Raw genomic sequence first — 20,828 nt, 5'->3', positions numbered from 1 at the left:
GGTTGAGAATGAAGTGTTGCTCTTAGGGTGCATTCACATGACCGCAAATGTGGATCCCCAAAACATGGCTACACTCTGTGTGCTTCGCTCCAAAAGACAGGACATGTTCTATACTTCGCCTCAACATGTGGATCACGGACCCATTGAAGTGGGTGTGCACACGGCCGGACTGCATGGTGTGAATGCTGCCTAAGCGACAACACATCTAGATGTCCTGTGACCACAGCTTCATTTTCATTTCGGCAAATATGAGTTAGTGATAATATTTGCCGAAAGCACTTTCAGAAAAGATCTATTCCTGGGAAACCCACGCAACGCATCTACAAGCAGAAGAAAGGAGTCCTGGCTTGTGGTGCAAGCAGTGGCAACCGGTGGGTGGTACATTTTTTTGGTATAGTATCTGCATTCCCCTAGTAATGTCTGTAACATCGTCAATCCGTTTGAAGCCTGAGTGAATGTAGACAAATCACTTCTTCAATTGGCTCGGATTCTTCCCCCGATGGTCCCTCTGACAGTTCTAACTGACCAACATTTGACACTGTATAGCGGATGTTTGTGGGAAGGACAGAAAGTAGAGGGTGGGGCTAGAAAGATGGGAGGAGCGACAGGGAGTCCATCTTGCCCAGGTGGGCTGGCTGCCTCAGTTGACATGACAGAGTGTGGCCTGTTGGTCAAAGGTCTGACATAGGTCCAGTGTTGCTTGGCAAGTTTGTAGGGACAGGCTTGGGAAGCTGAAGCAAATATTACAGACCATAAAATGAAGAGGGGGAGGGGGGAAAAAAAAACAAGAGAAATAAAAATAAAAGAAAATCATGAGCACATTAGTACTATGTTACTTATGACTTACCCAACCTCATAGCCGCTACAAGCACATTACGAAAAGGTTCAATTCGTTTTGTTAAAACAATGAATAGAAGGTGGTTATGTTACATAGGATGGGTCGTATGATGGCGGTATACCATATGAGGGCCAAGAAACAGCACTGAGGTTGTGTAGCAGAATCTGTTCAGTACCACAAAGTGAAAGACTTTAAAGTAAGACAATCTAGGTAACAACATCCACTGTCTAAACGTCTCAATGTGCATTTCAGGACCAGCGACCTTCTAACGGTATGACAGATCTCTAATAAATGCTGGAGAGGGCTCAAACCCAAGTACCTCCACCTGCGCGGTCTTCCTCTTCTCGGATCAGTGGCGACGTTAGTATCACTTTAAGGGTTAATTTGGGTTCCTTTGAATTATGTATGATTATCGATGCATCTTCTATGGAGTGCTCCACTTGATAGGACTCTTCCGTGAGTTTCTGAATAAGAAGGACGCAGGTTAAACAAGGCAAAGGCTGCACGGAAATGAAGACAACCATGGCTATATCTACGGTAGCTCAAAGTATAAAGCAGCCTCCAAAGGTTCAACTGTCTGGTAAACTGGCTTAAAGGGGTTGTTTATATTCTCCCTCAAAATCTGACATCAGATGTGGACAGACGCAGCCTCACACTGGGCGGCACAGTGAAAAGTCCAATGCCCAGAAAGTATCATGCCCCAGACCCATGTGCGACACTTGCAAGGCGTCTGCCCATACCTGACAACAGAACATGCAGGAGAAGTGCCTGGAGAACCACTTTAAGTCATGTTAAGGACATGGGTGTCAACACGGCAAGCAGCTTGAGCTAAATAATGCGAGTTTACTACAAGTGGAGTGAAGAGATTTCTTTTAAAGAGGACCTGTCAGCTCTCCTGGGTATACCTGCATTCCCCAACGAAGCTAGACCATTGCCCAACCATTATTTCATTTTTTTTACTTTGTATTCCTGCTCCTGGACGTGCGTCACCATTCTCCTTGGCAATGGCACATCTACACACTCAAACTATGTGCAACCTGAGCTGAGAATATCAGATTGTATATAGCTATACCTTATTGACATGAGGAATGATAACACCTGTATCCGAATCGAAAGGAGGAATAACAGGGGGACATCACAATACAGAAAAAAAGTGCTCCAGAATTGTAGGGGACACAAGTCAGGAAGAACGTTTTTTTTTTTTTCCTTTAAATCATGTGCCCACTGCCTGCTCCCTTAAACATAGGATTCATACTTACCTGCTCCATGCAGCTCTGGTCCTCCGCTGTCTCCATCTTCTGGTCCCGGAACTGTTTTCTTCTGGCGATGCATGGACGTGGTCACATGCGCCGCTCCAGCCAATGACTGGCTTCAGCAGTGACACGCTGCTTGTGGCGCCGCATGTGACCATGCCCATGCACCACTGGAAGAAAACAGTGCGGGGACCAAAAGATGGACACAGTGGAGGCAGCACATTTCACCATAAAATTCCGATTACAGATCCACAATTCTCACATACCAGACAACTGAAGGCTGAAATACGTCAATACGGATCCCTATTCCAGCCTCGGTTCTGATCCACTGATCTCTTGACGTAATGAAGTCCATCTTTTGCTATGTATGACCAGGATCAGGGACCCAGTTTTGAATAAAATATAACTTCATCTATTTGAAAATGTGATTATAATTTGGGGAAGATTGCAGCAGTGATAATAATGTACCAAATAGCATTTCAGGGGGTGATGAATTAGGCTACTTTCATACTACACTTTGCACAAGCGTGCTGTCATTGGTCCGCCCGGACCCATTCACTTTAATGGGGACCAGCCCGAGAACCCGTCGTAGCACATGCCGAGAGGTGGCCAGACAAAAATCACAGCGCGGGCGGACTTCCGGGAGAACACGTGTGCAAACGGTAGTATGGATCCGGCAGGCTGTTCCCTTGCTAGAACAGCCTGCCGGAAAAGCTTAACACGAGTGTGAAAGTAGCCTTAGATAGCTAACATTAAAAGGGCATCTATCAGCAGATTTGTACCTAAGACACTGGCTGAGCTGTTACATGTGCGCTTGGCAGCTGAAGACATCTGTGTTGGTCCCGGATTGCTGAGAAAAATTATGTTTTCTTATAAGCAAATAAGCCTCTAGGAGCAACGGGGGCGTTACCATTACACCTAGAGGATCTGCTCTCTCTGCAACTGCTGCACCCTCTGTACACTGATTGACTTTAGGAAAAGTCAGGGCCAGGCGTGATCACATTTACACAGCCTGGTCCTGTCAGAGGGCGCAGCCGTTGCAGACAGTGCAGAGCCTCTAGGTGTAATGGCAACGCCCCCGTTGCTCCTAGAGGCTCATTTGCATTTGTTAAAACTTCATTTTTCTCAGCAATGCAGGCACATATGAAGATGGGACCAACACAGATGCCTTCAGCTGCCAAGCACACATGGAACAGGTCAGCCAGTGTCATAGGTACAAAACTGCAGACAGATGCTGTTTGTACGCAGACACCTCCCCCAAAACTACTGCCAAGAATACACTGGGAACACAAGTCAGTTATTAATATTGAGCTCATGTAATGCCACATGCAATCACATTATAAAGGTCTTCGGCATCATATGGAAATGATGGGTGGTCAAATATTTTAACTCTTAAAGGGAACCTGTCACCAGGATTTTGGGTATAGAGCTGAGGACATGGGTTGCTAGATGGCCGCTAGCACATCCGCAATACCCAGTCCCCATAGCTCTGTGTGCTTTTATTGTGTATAAAAACCGATTTGATGCATATGCAAATTAACCTGAGATGAGTCAGAGCTTGAAAATATGACTCTTCTCTGGTCACACAAGTAAGATATGACTTTTATGTTAATTTGCTTATGTATCAAATAGTTTTTTTTACACAATAAAAGCACACAGAGCTATGGGGACTGGTTCGATTTAACTCTTTTTTTGAACAGTATAAAGTATTTGGTTAGTGATATTCAGCACAGAACAGGCCGATGTGGTATCTCACCTGGATTTGTAGAGGAAGGTTTTCTCGTACTGTTACTAATAAGCTCTCTGTTGGTTTCTCCTTACACATGAGAACCAGTTCTAGCTCCATATCATCCTTAATGAGTAAGCCTTTGGCAACAAGGCCAATTCTCATGACTCCACATAGCACCTGACCGCTCTCGTCCCTGAAAAACAAGCAATATGCGATTAGACAATTGCAGCAATGGATTTACAGTGGTTGCCAGGGTTTAACAACCATCCCTAAAGTGAGAGAAGAAAACGTTAGTGCCTTGTGATGGGGAATTTCTACGCAAATGGTCATACAATACATTAATATACCGTACATAGGTAAAACAGTCTTCCGTACATAGTTGCAAACCCTCAAGGCATAACAAAGTAAATGTCACTACAATCCTGAGATTATTACATTATACAAATGAATGTAGACAATTTAATGTGCATTGTCCACCCAACCTCCATGGAGGATCCATACTCGGGGTCTGATGCTGGCTTACTTTGGATGAGGTAAGCATGGAGGTAATCCTGAACCGGGGGTGGTAATTGTTCGGCTGCTCATCCAGCATTTATTGTATGCACTGTAAGGGCATGCCCATGAGGGCTGCAGTGTGTAAAATCCATAACATCTTAAGGTAGCAGTAGCGTGGATGAGGGTTGATCATGGTGAATTAAGTGAGCCCTATATTGCTGCAATCTAATATATGGTTGCAGCAAAATCTGTACAAAGAGGTGCTCGGAGCACTGGGGGGCTGGCTTAGCCCCTCAAGTACTGCTTCACCCCTTACTCTGTCCTGTTGTCACTTCCCCTCATGGTCTGGTATCCACATTGTTTGGATGTCTGGCCCTGAAATCTTACCCGTGTGCCGGTGCTCCCTGCTCTGTGCAAATGCCAATGATGTCAGTCTTCTCCCAGAAGAGAAGACTTTTGGCTTCGTTTCTAGATCAGTGAAGCCAAGCATCTTTTCTTCCGGGAGTAGAGCAAGAAGAGTCTCCTGAGATCAAGACAAGGCTCTCCCGCTAGTGCAAACGCCAATGCCGTCAGTCTCCTCCCAGAAGAGAAAACTTTTGGCTTCACTTTTAGATCAGTAAAGTCAAGCGTCTTGTCTTCAAGGAGTACGGTGTCATCAATAGTTGCGCAGTGCAGCTGTGAGAAGGAGAGCCTCCTGAGATCTACCATGCATGCACTGATGAAGTCTCGCTGGTGCTAGCATGAGAATTTAAGACCAGGCATCTGAACACTGAGGACATCTGACTCCTATATGGCGACGGGGGGAGAGGAGGTGAAGTGGTGCTCCGTGGGGCAAGGCCAGCCCCTTGGTGCACATCGCACCTCATTTGCCTGTGAATAAAAGCAAAGCTTTTGCTACATACGAAATAGAGGGATCAGCAATAGAGGGATCGTTTAATTCACCATGATTAACCCTGCCAAGCAGGGTTAATCATGGTGACAGGTTCTCTTTATATCCACAGCATATCAATTTATATTGCAGATTTCACCCTTTGCAATGCAGAGCAAATCCCGAGTGTTATACAGTACTGACAAAGTTGATCCCTGTGGTGCAGATTTTGTGTCAAATTTTCTGCTGTGTGTGGTCTTAGCAATCTTCTTCTGGAACAGCACTGAACAGAAATGGTCCAGGCTGGACCAACAGAGTCTTATTCACAACCTTACTACATAATTAGAGGATACCATTCACATTCAGAGAAGCACCTTTGCTACGGGAAAGGGAAGCTGAAGAAGAAAAGGTTAATCTATCAATTGAACCCACATACACTGTGAGGGATTTGCATAGACAAAGGGAGCGGTGAAGAGCAAAACTGTTCATAGATCATGTTCCTCCAACTGTAAATCACATTAGAGGTCACTAAGTAATTTCATGCCCATAGAAAAGCACAAGGTCACAGATCAGGTGCATTTATACACGTCAGGGATCTCAGAGAAGACTTCTAATAGTCCTTATTGATAGCAGGGGATGCATTATACCTTATATTACGTCCACTGCAGCCGACATCTTTGTTGATGAGTAATGGGAGCATTCTTATACTAAAGGAGAGAAAGCCAGAACAGTACGGTAGAATACATACCGCAGCTGCCAAAGAACCCTTCTTTAAGAAGGGAGCACTCATTCCTGTCAATCAGTGGTTGGCACAGCATAGAGAACATTATGCAAAAGCGCAGTGACAGACGGGAAGAGATCTGAGATGAGAGAATTGATCCCTTTTTTCCAAAAATTTGGATTCTGTCGGATTAGAATTGCATGCAATTCGATTAGGCAGAATTTTTGGAGAGCGAGAGAGAAAAAACAAAAACAGGACTAAGTACTCTTTCTACCACTGCAGCAAATTTCGCCAGGTTTATCATGTCCATAGGTTTTCACTGAATTAATTTAAGAAGGAGTTTGATCCACATAATGGAAGATAATAAACTCTGCCGACATCTCACCATCTTCGGAGAGCAATAGGCAGCTCCAATAAAATAAGCAGAGCGCGGGTCGGCTCGGAGGGATTATATGGACAAAAGAAGCAGAACTGTAAACAGAAAGCTGCCATCTGCAAGACTATCATTTATTTCAAGTGGAGAGATTGCAACGGGTTACTAAATCCCACTGGGAAGATCATTCTACCTGAGCGATGAATAATAGGCTGCTCGCAGAGGTGGATAGTGCTTAGCCTGCAGGAAGTAGTACGTGAGGATGCCTCTAAGTACACTAAAACTAGACGCTCGGCTGCTGTGTCAGCAATGTCCCTCTCACTTAGGCACAGAGACCAGGGACTTGCAACCAGGCACATTAAAATGTATTTAGTAGGACAAAATAAAAAATAAAAAATTCTGTTAACCTTTTCCAAATCACAGACAGACCAATGCAAAACCACACTTAAAAAAAGGTAAAAAAAAAAATATTACTAGATATGTCTGACAGATCGGGAAGCCTGTCTAATGGGACTGCATCTTCCCCTCTACAGATTCCTCAGTAGTGAAGCATTTAGTGAATTGCACTGCAAGGGTCTGTCTCGAGAAGAGGACATGGACGTAATCCCACTCTGGCAAATTCATCACAACCACGTATCATACGGTAGCCTGTTCTTTAAGATGTGTACGGCCTAGCTAAGGGGGTTCAGGAGCTAGATCCATGGCGATCGGCTGATCACTGGGGCAGCTTCCTTTTAAAAGGGGTCACCACATCTGAGACATTCCAACTCTTCCTACATGTCATTGAGACTGATCAGAAGAGAGGTAGGGGGGTTTGTGAGTAGACAGAATGACGGGGGCCAACTCGAGATTCTTCAAATTAAGCTGACGGGACCCCAACTGCAATAGGTAGAGTGCAACAACCCCTTCAATTTAGTGGCTGGCAAGACTTTCAGCTCAGAGGCATATTCAGACATGCCCGATCTGCCACTGCATTCATTTGGAGGGGGGTCCCTGGTGTGACATGTCTCAATTTTCATGACTGGTGGGGCTCCCCAGCAGTCAGACCCTGATTGATCTTATAGTTATTCCCTATCCCGCAGGCATAACTTGATAACCCCCTTTGGTCAGTTTCAGACAGGGTATTCAGTCCACGAAACACGCTCCGTGTGGAAGCAGTATTTCCCGGAATGAATGCTGGTCCTCTGATGTGACCTTGCAGCATCATAATGGTGCAGGTGTACTGAACTGTACTGACATAATGCCATGACTACAGTTCAGTAGACTTACGGCCAGGATGGAACTCACAACATCATAAATCATTATGATGCACAGAGTTCACATCAGAGGAGCGGTGATTTATGATGCTGTGAATTCCCACCGCACCACGGGTCTACTGAACTGTACTGACATAATGCCATGACTACAGTTCAGTAGACTCACAGCCAGGATGGAATTCACAGCATCACAATGAATTATGATGCTGCATGTTCACATCAGAGGAGCAGTGTTCAGTCTGGAAATATTGCGCAAACATGAAGTATGTTTCACAGGCTCCTCAAACTTCATTCCTAAACAATCGATGGAACGGACAGGGTGTGGTAATGGAGACTGCAAACAAGCGCTGCTGCTCATTACCCCCACTCTGTACTTCATGTCTCCTCATGAACTCCATCCCTACAGAAATGTATCTGAAGATCTTATCTGTATTTAGGATCACAATCCCCGATAAGCAGACCAGAGAGGAGGCTGAGGCAGCTCTTTAGCTCAGTGTTGTGATGTTACTTGTCCTCCTGTATGATTAGGACAGGTTGTGTGTACTAATAGGACTGCAGCCATTTTATTTCCCTTGATGGATTGCTCCCTAGACAAAACAAGCCATTATAACTAATGAAAGGTATTTGGAAAAATACTTATAATAAAGTAATATTTAAGAATTTTCATTTTCTTAATTCCCGGAAAACCCCTTTAAGGAGCATCTATACACAGTATACATACACACAGTTCAAACTGTGCTCAGGAGAAATGCATTACTATCATATCTATTTTTGACATGTCTCAGTGAGACAAGGAATATAGGTGTGAATTTTCCACTACATAAAGCATCTGCATTTCTCCCAAAGGTCCATTTCACTTGACCTGGGGAAGGCTTATGGGATTGATTATCTAGTCCTTAGGTTCTCAACTTATCTGAAGTGTCATTTGGAACATGTGGCGCTCGTCCAAAAATTCTGGTAGTCCTTAAGAATCTGACATTGATATGAGCGTAGTACAGTCCAGCTTTTGCAACTCCACAACAAATGCTAAATAAGAGCATGCCTTAATTCAGGTATCTGACCATCTGTATATGTTACAACCAGAGGTTCTGCACTTCATGTTTCCAGAAGCCATAAGTGGGCAGCACGTGGCACCACATTTCTTTTAAGACCTTCTGTACTCTTTAAAGAGGACCAGTCACCACTCCCTACATGTCTGCTTTACTGCTTTGCCGTTTCTCTGTTATTCCTACTACAAATGTATGATTTCCAACTAGGTGTTACCAGGTGAGGGCAGTGCCACTGCACATTCTGACAGTGTCCGGGGTCAGACTGCCTAGCACACACTCATTTGGCAAGCGGAATGGTAACACCATTTGGCTTTTTTTTCTTTCATTTTCTAGAATGAATAACAGAGGAACGGTACAAGAAGAGCTGTTACAGAATTGTTATCTTATGGGGAATATGGGTATTTGCCGAATACATGACAAGAACAATGACAGGCCCTCTTTAAGACCAAAGTGATAAAATCCCCATGAGTGGGGGTAATGTGCGCGCTCCATCTTCCTTATGTGCCATACATTGGTTGATGCTGCACAAAGTAGGTGTAATCTCCTTTATTAAACTTTAACACACTCACACAACACAACTTTTTTTTTTTTAAAGGAAATCCTCATTTTCGCTGAGACACAGATTGACTCCACAGAGGCTTCTGCACTGGAGCGGGCTGGGTAAACCAGCATATGAATGAACGCCATTGATCTCCGTGGATCAGCGGTCCGAATAGGCTTCTCTCATGCCTGGCTGCACCAGACCACCAATGGCATTTGTGTACACAGTAGAAACTCCGATTATGCTGACCAGGCAGCTCTGCTAAGTCAGCTCGTACGAAGCAACCACTTCCCCTCCCCAAGTAGATATTCACCACACTGCAGACATACTGTACTCGGGTGCCATCATAAAACACAACCATATGATAAAGGACACAATGCTGATAGAGGGTATAACTATCCTGTAAGTAGTAGCTGACATATCTACTGTCTGATCCAATGTATACCATTTGGGAGTCACAGAAGCAGCGCAACTTGTTCTGCATGGAAACAGGGGGAACGCCGGGCCGGGTCTTAGTCCCATCTCACTGTGGAAATGGCGAGATGGCAAAACCCTTTAATTCTTTAAAAAATAAATAGATAAATATAAAAAAAAATAGCTGCAAAAATCTAAAAGTGAAAATAATAGAATTAATCCATAATTCCAAGTCTAAAAAACACAAAACACTATGCAAATTATTCAAATCATGGCTGGGCTCCTGTGAGATGGCAGCGACTTCTATGCCGAGCACAAAGGGCTCCTCTCACCTAATTTGGATGTTCCCTCAGTTTCCATTTCATAAAATAATAAACTAATAGGTGCATATACAATGACAGTATTTCAGGTATGGTACTCAGCACGGGGCACTTTTTAAAAGGGGGTTTCCAGTTTAGATAAGCAAGTGCTCATCTCACTACTTCCCACTATATGTCACAATTACAGAGCAAGTATGCTCACCGATTTATGAACAAAATCCATATCACTGCTCCTTCTGGGGTCACAGATCCTGCTCCTCTCCCTGCATGCGGCCAGCACCTCGTCTGCTACCATCTACACCAGGGGTGGCCAACCTGTGGCTCTTGAAGTGCGGCTCTTGCTGTGGAGGCGGGAAGCAGTCAGCGGCTCACTCTCCACCCCAGGCTCAGATCTCTCTTCCTGATCGGGCACTGTAGCTCCAGCTCACTCTCCACTACGTCCTGATGCACACAGTGTGAGAACATAGTACGTGGAGACATGCACTATGACCTGTCGTTGTGCTCATCAGGTCAAAGTGGAGAGAGTGTTAGAGTAGCAGGTGCCCGAGTAGGAGCCCAGTGTCTGATCAGAAGAGGTAAGAGATATTTAAAATTTTTAGAACTGAGCATGGGGTCTGATCTGAGCAATGGGGGGGTCCAAATCTGAGCAATGGGGGGGGGGGGGGGGGATTCTGATCTGAGCAATGGGGGGGGGGATTCTGATCTGAGCAATGGGGGGGGGGATTCTGATCTGAGCAATGGGGGGGGGATTCTGATCTGAGCAATGGGGGGGGGGATTCTGATCTGAGCAATGGGGGGGGGGATTCTGATCTGAGCAATGGGGGGGGATTCTGATCTGAGCAATGGGGGGGGATTCTGATCTGAGCAATGGGGGGGGGGATTCTGATCTGAGCAATGGGGGGGGGGATTCTGATCTGAGCAATGGGGGGGGATTCTGATCTGAGCAATGGGGGGGGGGGGGATTCTGATCTGAGCAATGGGGGGGGATTCTGATCTGAGCAATGGGGGGGGGGATTCTGATCTGAGCAATGGGGGGGGGATTCTGATCTGAGCAATGGGGGGGGGATTCTGATCTGAGCAATGGGGGGGGGATTCTGATCTGAGCAATGGGGGGGGATTCTGATCTGAGCAATGGGGGGGGGATTCTGATCTGAGCAATGGGGGGGGGATTCTGATCTGAGCAATGGGGGGGGGGATTCTGATCTGAGCAATGGGGGGGTTAGATCTGAGCATGGGGGGGGTCAGATCTGAGCATGGGGGGGTCAGATCTGAGCATGGGGGGGTCAGATCTGAGCAGGGTTGGTCAGGTTTGAGCAAGGGGGGGATCTGAGCATTGGTGGTGAGATCTAAGCACTGAGGGTCTGACACAGAGTCTGATTTGTGTTGTCTGATCCGAGCATTGGGGGTCTTATTTTGGGGGTTTGATTTGGAGGCCTGATGAGGTTTGGGGATCTTATTTTAGGTCAGATGAGCATTGGGGTTATCTGATTTAGGAGTCTGATGAAAAATATATATTTTCTTTTTTTCTCTGCTAATGAAAAATATTTTTATCAGACCTCAGATCAGATGAAAAATATTTTTTTTCTCTTATTTTTCTTTGTTAAAACTTAGGTGCATCTTGTAGGTCGAAAAATACGGTGACTCGTGTGTAAATGTGTGGCTTGTGGCTCCTTGTAGTCATAAGTTTTTTTTAGCTCTTTGTGTCTGTAAGGTTGGCCACCCCTGATCTACACACAGGCTGAAGAGACAACATCTTTATCCAAGGCTGGACAATAGCTAGAGCTGAGATCTGAGTCTTGGTTTAAAGCCAAGAATCTTGCTGCGATCTAGCCCGAGAGCCTTTAGTAGCAAGGATGTACGAGATGTGTCCATGGCTACTGAAGTGCCTGACCGCAAAGATGTCACAAAAGGGGGGCATTCACAAAGATCGGCTTTTTATGCCAGTCTTTGTTTTATCCCAGCGCTGTCCGTAAAAACAGTAAAAACTGCTCCAGCCCCTGACTGCAGTAGTTTTTACTCCTCTTTTACACCTGACGTAAAAGACAATAAATGTGTCGGGCCAAAGTCCGACCTGCACCCTGCCACTCCCTCACCCCTCCCAAGTGGCCAGGACAATGCAAAAACCCCAGAGGTGATAGTGCCATTTAAAAGGAGAACATGCCTAAGATGGGAAAACCCCTTTAAAAAAATGGTACTTTAAACATAGTTTTGATTTTGAAGGGGTCTTCCGGTTACACAAAAAAAAGATCACCAACACCAGAATTCAACCTTACAGCATTATATAAGTGAGATGACGGAGTTCTGAGAGCATTTTGACTCCTCCGGTGTAATTATGATCTGTGACCCACATCCTATGATTACATCCCAGCACATGACTTGCAGGGAATGTCTGTAGCATTCTCTTCTTCCCCTCCCAGATCGAATGTCACAGATCCAAGCCCTTTTGAAGTACACCCTAAGACACAGGATTGTTGTTGACATCACGTCTACAGAGCAAGGCCCAGGAGAATGAGAAGAACACCACCATCAGAGAAAAGGCCATTGATGATGTTGTGTCGACGGGGCCGAGTCTTACGAACCTTGCCACACCTCGGATGTAGAAGTGATATTATCGGGAATGAGAACCAACACAGGAGAAAATGTCACCTGACTGCGATGGAGTGGGTCTTGAGAAATTAGGAGCGGCATTCGGCAATCTGAGTGCCTACACCGAAATATTTCAGTGCTCTTTTACCCCAGAAAACTGGTCTAAAAGTAGATAAATGTGGTGGACCAGCAGTCTCACCTCGTCTCCTCCCCACATCCTCTTTTCAGGAAAATGGCGAGATCAGTAGAGAAAGGCCACCTGCGCAAGAATTTTTGCCAAAGTGGTGTTGAAAAAGTCGCAAACTTTTTCACGTCAGTTTTCTGGTGCAGCTTAATGATAAATCTGCCCCTATGTCTGTTTCTATTGTTAAACGTCTGTATACTGGTTTGACACCAACTACTGGCATTTTTCTATACGTGGGACTCTAGTAAAGGCCACCCCTCTGGACTGTGATATAAGTGCCATCATGTTACTTACATGGCATTTTCTTCCTTTTCCTCAGCTTTGATTTGCTGCTCATTCTCCACAGTGGAACTTTTACTGCGCTCATCCATCCAGTCTGAGACATGCTTCAGGGCACTTTCCACTGTAGACACCATGTTCTGGACCGCTTCCAGCTCTTCTGGAGAGGGGTATATGGTCGAGTGTTTTGCCATAACATGGCGATCATCATTAGCAAATGATCGAATGGATCTCTGAAATAATGCAAGGAAAAAAAAAAAAAAAATACATTAATAAATAAAATAGTAATAATAATCCATCAACACTAATAACTGCACCACTGTATTCAAGTGAAACGCTTGAAAATGTTATCCTAAGGGCCCAGTCGCACGGGCTGAGAGCAATGATCAGGAACAAATTGTTCATTCCAGATTATTGCCCAAATCTTTCAGCTGTATTCACATGCAGCAATGGTCCCCTCTGTATGGGGGTGAACAGTTACTATGAATGTCCATCCTAATACAGATTCGCTGTTTGTCGGAACAGAACATTGAAGAACGGCCCAAAAATACATAATTTTATGTGCCGTATAACGACTGAGGTGTTGAAAATAAGAAGACAATATGGCGCCAAGCGCTACATAGGGTAGTACAGCCAATGACCATAGTACTGCATTCAGAGAGTCAGCTATAGGTTATACGCTCACCTTTGATAGGTGTGATCAGTCACAACTACTATATAAGCATAAGAGGATCACAGTGGTGGATGTCGGCTGCAGGTGTAGAGGTGTTTGTCACAGGACGTCAAAAATCGTATGAGAGGAATATAGTATAAACTTAAGTGCCAACAAGAGACAATCCAATGTGACCTTTTATCATTATTATTTATCAAACAATAAAGGTCACATTGGATCGTTTGTGACTGCCGCTCCTGTCCGAGTTTTTTTGAGTCATCCTTAAAGGCTATGTACACCTTCGGGGGTCCATTATTTAATAATTGCATTTTACTCATTTTGGGCTAAAAATCATTTTTTTCAATTGGTCTTTATTAAAAATGTTGAGCCGTTCTGTTTCTTTCACTTTCTGCCAGTCCTCTAATAACCCTCATCTCTAAACACTTATTTAAGCCACATTCTTACCAGTAAGACAAGTATTGAGCTTTGAGGAGAGTTTATAATGTCAGAGAGCAGAAAGAAGGAGCCGAAAGAAAATTCTGATCCTGCTAATAGAGCACCTCAGCCCTGTACAGAGAAAAGGACTCCATATTTTTAATAAAGACCAAATGAAAAAATGTTTACCTCATAATGAGTACAAAGCAATTATAACATAAATTTTAAAGATTTGAGAATGACCACGATCAACACCCCAGGGTGTACAGGAGAAAGGGCTAGTCATACTTACATCCTACCTAGGATGAAGTCTTCAATAGAGTCTACTGAGGGAATGCGTGTCACAGAGGTTAAACCTGTTAGCCCCTCCTCCAGTGTGCAGCACGCATGTCTCTGAGATCACTCAGGAATGTCATCTTACCAGCACAATGGGGGATGGGTACTATCTCTAACCCACTTCATTACAAGGGAAACTTATCAACTATTACACAGAACTTAAATTCACTATTGAACAGAATTAAAGGGCACAGAACTACTCAGTTAAAAATACTCTTATAATACAGCAATAAAAAATAAAAAAAATTGACCCCAAAGATGTACATAGCCTTTAATTGCATCTTTCTCTCCTACAATATCAACAACTGCATCACCCGACAAACCAGCATGTTTTTTTGCTCGTCAGGTGACTGGCAATCAATTTAAACTGGACAATTATCAGGAATGAGCGCTCCTACAAACCTTACTTCCAGATAACCTGCCCCCATCACCCCTTCTGATATGTTTGTTTTGGTAACTGCTTGTTTTCCCATGTAATAACCATTTTGGAACATCTATTCTTATGACTATGTTGTGCCATTTCTGAATTATTCCTGATTCCGTCTAGAAGTTATGAACGGTCAGACGTTTGCAATAAAGGTCCATCAGTAGGGGGTGTGTCCCTGCACAGTCTGACACTGGCAGCACTGATTGGAAAATGTCAGACTGTGCAGGGCCACACCCCCAAGTGGTAACATCCAGCTGGACCTTCATTGCAGACTGCTGTCAGTTCAATCATAACTTCTTGCAGGAATAACAGAGGAATGGCACAACATACAGTTATAAGGCTACTTTCAGACTAGCATTTAGTTTTCCGGTATGAAGATCCGTCATAGTCTCTCAATACCCGAAAAAAACACTTCTGTTTTGTCCCCATTCATTGCCAATGGGGACAAAAAACTGAACTGAACAGAACGGAGTACTCCAAAATGCATTCCGTTCCGTTTAGTTGCGTTCCCATACCAGAGAGCAAACCGCAACATGTTGTAGTTTGCTTTCCATCCTGAAATGCGGAGCAAGACAAATCCGGCACTACCCCCAATGCAAGTCAACGGGAACGGATGCGTTCTCTCTGCCACAATAGAAAACGGATCCGTCCTCCATTGAATTTCAATGGAGTTCATGACAGATCCGTCTTGGCTATGTTAAAGATAATACAACCGGATCCGTTCATAACGAATGCAGATGGTTGCATTATCAGTAATGTAAGCGTTTTTGCTGAACCCTGCCGGATCCAGCAAAAGCGCTAGTGTGAAAGTAGCCTAAGAATAGATGCTCCAGAACTGATATTACCTTGGGAATGCAAGTAATTAATAAAAGTCATGTCAGGAGAAGTGAGCGCTTCTCTGTAAAGTATCTTAAATGATTATAAGATATCAACTGTGTACAAAATCCTGTCAAAAGACAGTAATAACCAAGATTTTTCATATTTATATATATATTTTTTTTATAACTGAAGGAAAAACTGAACATTTTTCCTGTACAAAGGTTTCCCAAGATGCTAGAAAATTGCCTGTGATGAATATGATTTTTGCCTAATTTCATAGCACAGCTAAGGGTCTAGTAACAGTACATGAGCTTTCATGCTTTTGCCTGGCAACTGACAACAAAAACAGAACCATCTTTCAGTCTATTTTTGCTCGAACAGATGAACAATAATAAAAAATGGATTTTACCTGAAGCACGCTTTAAAACCGTTAATAAAAAATAAAAAATTTACTTGGGGTTTCTGTCATGCAAGGATTTACGGAACACTGAGAAGAGCTCGAAACTCAATCAACTGGACCTGGGCGTGCCAAAGGGTGAGTAGACCGAGCCTCTAGGTGCTGAAGCAACGCCCTAATAGCACCTAGAGGCTCATTAGCATATTATAAAAGTCTTTATTTTAAGAGAACGGCGCAGGCAGGGAGTTATAAAGCACACCGTTATGTACTGCTGACATTAGCCCATCCCTAATGTCAGTCCGCTACATAACGTTATTTCTCATGACAGAAACCCTTTAAACTGCTGCTATCAAAAGAGGCAGCGTTCTGTGTCTGCATCCAACTGAAAAGGACACGAGGGAGGAGCAATGTAAGGGGATACTGGCCAACCAGCATGGCTATTTTTTAACTTCATGTTCATAGAAAAAAAATAATTATTTAGAAATTTTGGAGTTTCTCTTTTTCATGACGCCAGTACTATGCCATTGAAAATACTGTCTTTCTGTAGCAGTCAGCACATACGATAAGACCTCCTACAAAGATGGTAATCCACTTTCAGTTTACTGCTGCTGTGAGGGAAGGATCTTATTTGCTTGTAAACTGGAAAGTGTAGAATTGGGATAACAGTACGGCACCTAGAATGGTTTCTAGAGCATTGCCCTGATCAGTGTAAGGTGTGATACTCTGAGTCTCACATCCCCTTCCATCTCTGGCCGCAGTGATAGTCTGACCACGACAGTCGAGCGAAACCAAAGCAGGAAGTTACAGTCAGTTCAGGAAGTAGAACACATAAAAAGACTTCAAAATGATAAGTAAAACAATTACATAAAATATTCACATATAAACGGTCAATATGAGATTTAAAAAAAAGATGACAGTGACCCTATAACACTTCTGTATAGCTGAGAGGTGCAGAGAGACAGATAGGGCTCTCTTCATAATGCTCCTCCCACATGTCCTTTTCAGTTGAATGCAGACAGTGGGAGGAGCATTCTCCCAGTCCATTCTCTAATCAATAAAATAACTTAAAAAACAAACAGCCCTTTAGAAGAGGTCGTACATAACACAGGATGGACCTGAAGGACTTGTCCTGAGTACAGGCACAACTTTGTTTAAAACATAGGGGCAGATTTATCAAGCCCACCGTTTTCTATGTAATGCCCTGTTAGGGGAAGCTCTTAAATTACAGTGAGGCGCAGGCCTGGTCATATATTAGGCGCATCCTCTGGCAGTTAGTGCGCCTAATCTGAAACCTACTGTATTGTAGATTTCTGTCTTCAGTTACGTCAGTTTCCCAGTGTAAGTGAAGATAAATGTGCTGGCCCCAACACTTCCTTCACCCCCTATTCACAAAGTGATGAGGGCAACTTACGACAATATTTTGTCACAATGGCATTTAAAAAACTGCAAACACACCTTTATTCGCCAGAAAACTTGTGCAAGGAGATAATAAATCTCCCCCATAGGGTTTATTGGCTGCCACCACCGGTAAATTAATTTCCGAGATAGGGAGATTACCATGGCATACAGATAATCCACAGAGGGAAAAAACACCAGATCTCATGTTACGGGCTGAACTAACGCCTTCATCCCGATTTCTATCTCATGACAGCAGCGCTTTAATAACACGTTTTATTTTACTTGAGGACACTGTCCTTTCACCTATGAAATTCACACTTTCTGAACTGCCTCTGTGTACAAGACATCTTGTGCTGTCCACAGAAAACACTCCAAGGAGGTCTGTCTAGCCTTCACCCATATGAAGAAACAGTGTCGGACTGGGGCGCCTAGGGCGCACCAGGGGAATTGATTTTGGGGGCCCACCCTAGAGCTGGAGATATTACTTGTTCATTTTTCAGTCTCGCACACAGGAATGTATGCATTATAGCACACAATACAGTAACAGTATTGTGCACTGCACTATATCAAATTGTTTCTCCTTAAGCAACTCATTTAGTTGATAACTGTATCTGTTATGTACAGTCACTAGTTTGGACAGCGGTCACACGTGGACATTCCATGTCCTAGATGAACCACCCAGTCCCCCAGCCTAAACAATATCCAAAGTCAAGGAAATGTTTCCTGCATATTCAAAAGGATATGTTTATTGAAGTGATCGCAGTAGTGCCCCGGCCTCCTCACAGCTCACCAAGGTCAGCGCCGTACATTGTATAGCGGCTGTGCTTGGTATCGCGCTCAGCCCCTTTCACTTCTATGGGGCTGAGCTGCTCCTAGGCCACTTGATCAATGAACGTGACATCACATGGCCCAGAACAATCACAGAGAAGGGCACAGGGCTCACAGGAGCCCCGGTGCCTTCTCAAACAGCTGATCGGCAGTGGTCCCAGGTAGGGATCAACAGATTATCGGATTTACCGATATTATCGGCTGATATTCAGGATTTTCAAAGTTATCAGTATCAGCATCTAACCTTGCCGATAACGAATCGCGAACATGGATCGCGCCGCTATCAACGCGATCAATGTTCCCTCAGCAGCACAGGGGAGAAGGAAGCAGTCCCTCCCCCCTGTGCTGCTGCTGCCACCAGTGAGAGGCAAGAGGGGAAGAGGAGGGGAGGGGCTGTGGCCATTGCGCCACCAATGATGTTAAGTTATTAATTCAAATATAGGAGGCGGGTGAATCATATAGCTGCACCCGACCTCTATGAGAGGTAGCTGCAATCCGCGGCAGTTAACCCCTGCCGCACCTGAGGGGTTAACTGCCGCAGATCGCAGCTACCTCTCAGAGGTCAGGTGTCGCTATATTTGAATTAATGGGCAAGTTATCTTCATTGGTGGCAGTGGCAGCTTCTGATCGGAGCCCCAGCAGTGTAATCCTGGGGCTCCGATCAGTTACCATAGCAGCCAGGACGCTACTGAAGCCCTGGCTGCCATAGTCAGTTCCCTGCTGCCATGTGTACTATGCACAGGGCAGCAGGGAGAGTGCGAAGTCCTATTCACCCTCTACTAGGGGGAATAGGACAAGAGATTAAAAGATCCCAGGTTCTAGCCCCTAAGGGGGGAAATAGTTATTAAATAAAATAAAATAAAATAAAAAAACACCCAAAAATTTTGTATAAATATTTATTCTTAGATATCAGCTCTAAAAAAAAAATCAATATCAGTTGATCCCTAGTCCCGGGTGTCAGACCCCCACCAATCAGATACTGATGACCTATCCACAGTCATATGTGACTGATATCAGCCACTCCTCTTCTAACGCTCCAGTACTGAAAATACATCCTATGTGACTGATATCAGCTGCTTCTCTTCTAACGCTCCAGTACTGATATAACCTCCAGAGACATTACATCCTATGTGACTAATATCAGCCGCTCCTCATATAATGCTCCAGCACTGATATAACCTCCAGAGACATTACATCACATCTGATTGATATCAGCCGCTCCTCATATAATGCTCCAGCGCTGATATAACCTCCAGAGACATTACATATTATGTGGGGGTAAGGGGCTGGGAAAATGTGAAATGCCACTGATGAGAGGGAAGAGGGGGACACTGGGAGACATAACTTCTTGCCCTGTATAAAGTATAGGTGAGATAGTTGGTGGGCAAAGGTCTGTGAGGGGCTGGAACAACATGGACACAAGATGTGCAGGGGCAGCAGCTTCAGGACTCTCCTAACTTCCCAGTTCCCTCCCACAGTAACTTACCCCAGTGCTGCTGTGTGGAGTGGAGTAGTGGGACCAGTGAGAGAAGAAAACTGAACTTTATACTGGAGGCGCAGTGACACAGTGACTCAGAGAGAGCAGAGTCTCCATCTCCTGCTGCTGCCTTGGCTCCTCGGGTCGGTGAAGTTTACTTTGGAGAAAGGAACAAGCGCTGCAAGGTATTGTGCTGTCCCTTTCACCAAAGTAAAATGATGTGTGCCAATGCTGCAGTCCAGCACCTAATAACAGCCAGGCGCCTGAAAGTATAGTAACTGCCCTGCTGGTGGCTCTGGCTGTAGTATAAGTAGACAGGCAAGGGGCCCACCGGGCATTTCACCGGCTTCCCGGTGAACAAATGATGTATACACTGCCAAACGCATGTATTAGCAAATGATTTAAGGGCTGTGTCACACGAGCGAGTCCATTGCGAGAATCGTGCTCCGTGTGTGAGCCTGATCCTCCGTTCTGGACCGCACGGCACTGATTTATAATGCTATGTACCTTATTGCTACAGAATCTGACAAAGCGGTCACTATGATCCTGTAGAAATAAAGTGAAGCAGCGGAACACAGCATTATAAATCATGATAATGCTGTGCACTCCTGCAAGTCCAGAGCGGAGGATAAGGCTCACACATGGAGCGCGATTCCTGCAATGGACTTGCTCGTGTGAAACAGTCCTGTGGGACCAACACAGATGCCTTCAGCTGCCAAGTGCCCATGTAACAGGTCAGTGCCATAGGTACAAACCTGCTGACAGATGCATTTAAATACCCTGAAAAAAGTCTGCATCGTTGGACAGGTCGGTGGTAGAAAGTACTCTTTCTGCCGTTCAGGACACAAGACAGATGCCTCATGTTCTTCCACTGGAGCACACGCAGGCTATAAGCCGGCCATTACCCGTGCACTGGGCAGAGCGGCGCGGCAGCGGGAGGAATGAGAGGAGCCCACAGATTCCTATTAACAATGACCGCACTAGATTCCCTCTCCACTGGCATTGCTGTCCCAGCCGCCTGCAAAATAACACGTCCGTTCAGAGTCCTTAGAGCATTAAATAATAATTGTGCATATCATTTAATCCACAATATATTAAAGCATGGTAGGAGCAGTTATTAGATTTCCTACATGCTGCATCGCTTTGCTATTCT

The 20,828-nt window shown here is 44.6% G+C and overlaps 1 protein-coding gene across 3 annotated transcripts in view; it reads right to left on the bottom strand.

Moving 5' to 3' along the window:
- LOC120978258 (spermatid perinuclear RNA binding protein) overlaps positions 1-20,828 on the bottom strand; it is an 81,305-nt gene that overhangs the window by 48,347 nt on the left and 12,130 nt on the right. For all 3 annotated transcript variants that reach the window (XM_040406493.1, XM_040406491.1, XM_040406492.1), the window contains exons 2-4: positions 12,922-13,139; positions 3,848-4,013; positions 1,158-1,302 (exon numbers count right to left, since the gene is read on the bottom strand). In XM_040406493.1, coding sequence (XP_040262427.1) covers positions 1,158-1,302; positions 3,848-4,013; positions 12,922-13,139 — 529 coding nt within the window. The remainder of the gene's footprint in view (positions 1-1,157; positions 1,303-3,847; positions 4,014-12,921; positions 13,140-20,828) is intronic.

Source organism: Bufo bufo, chromosome 8 (assembly GCF_905171765.1).
Source record: "Bufo bufo chromosome 8, aBufBuf1.1, whole genome shotgun sequence".
Lineage (NCBI taxonomy): Eukaryota > Metazoa > Chordata > Amphibia > Anura > Bufonidae > Bufo > Bufo bufo.
The sequence above is the reverse complement of the archived record's forward strand: the minus strand, read 5'-3'. Positions and strand labels throughout refer to the sequence as shown.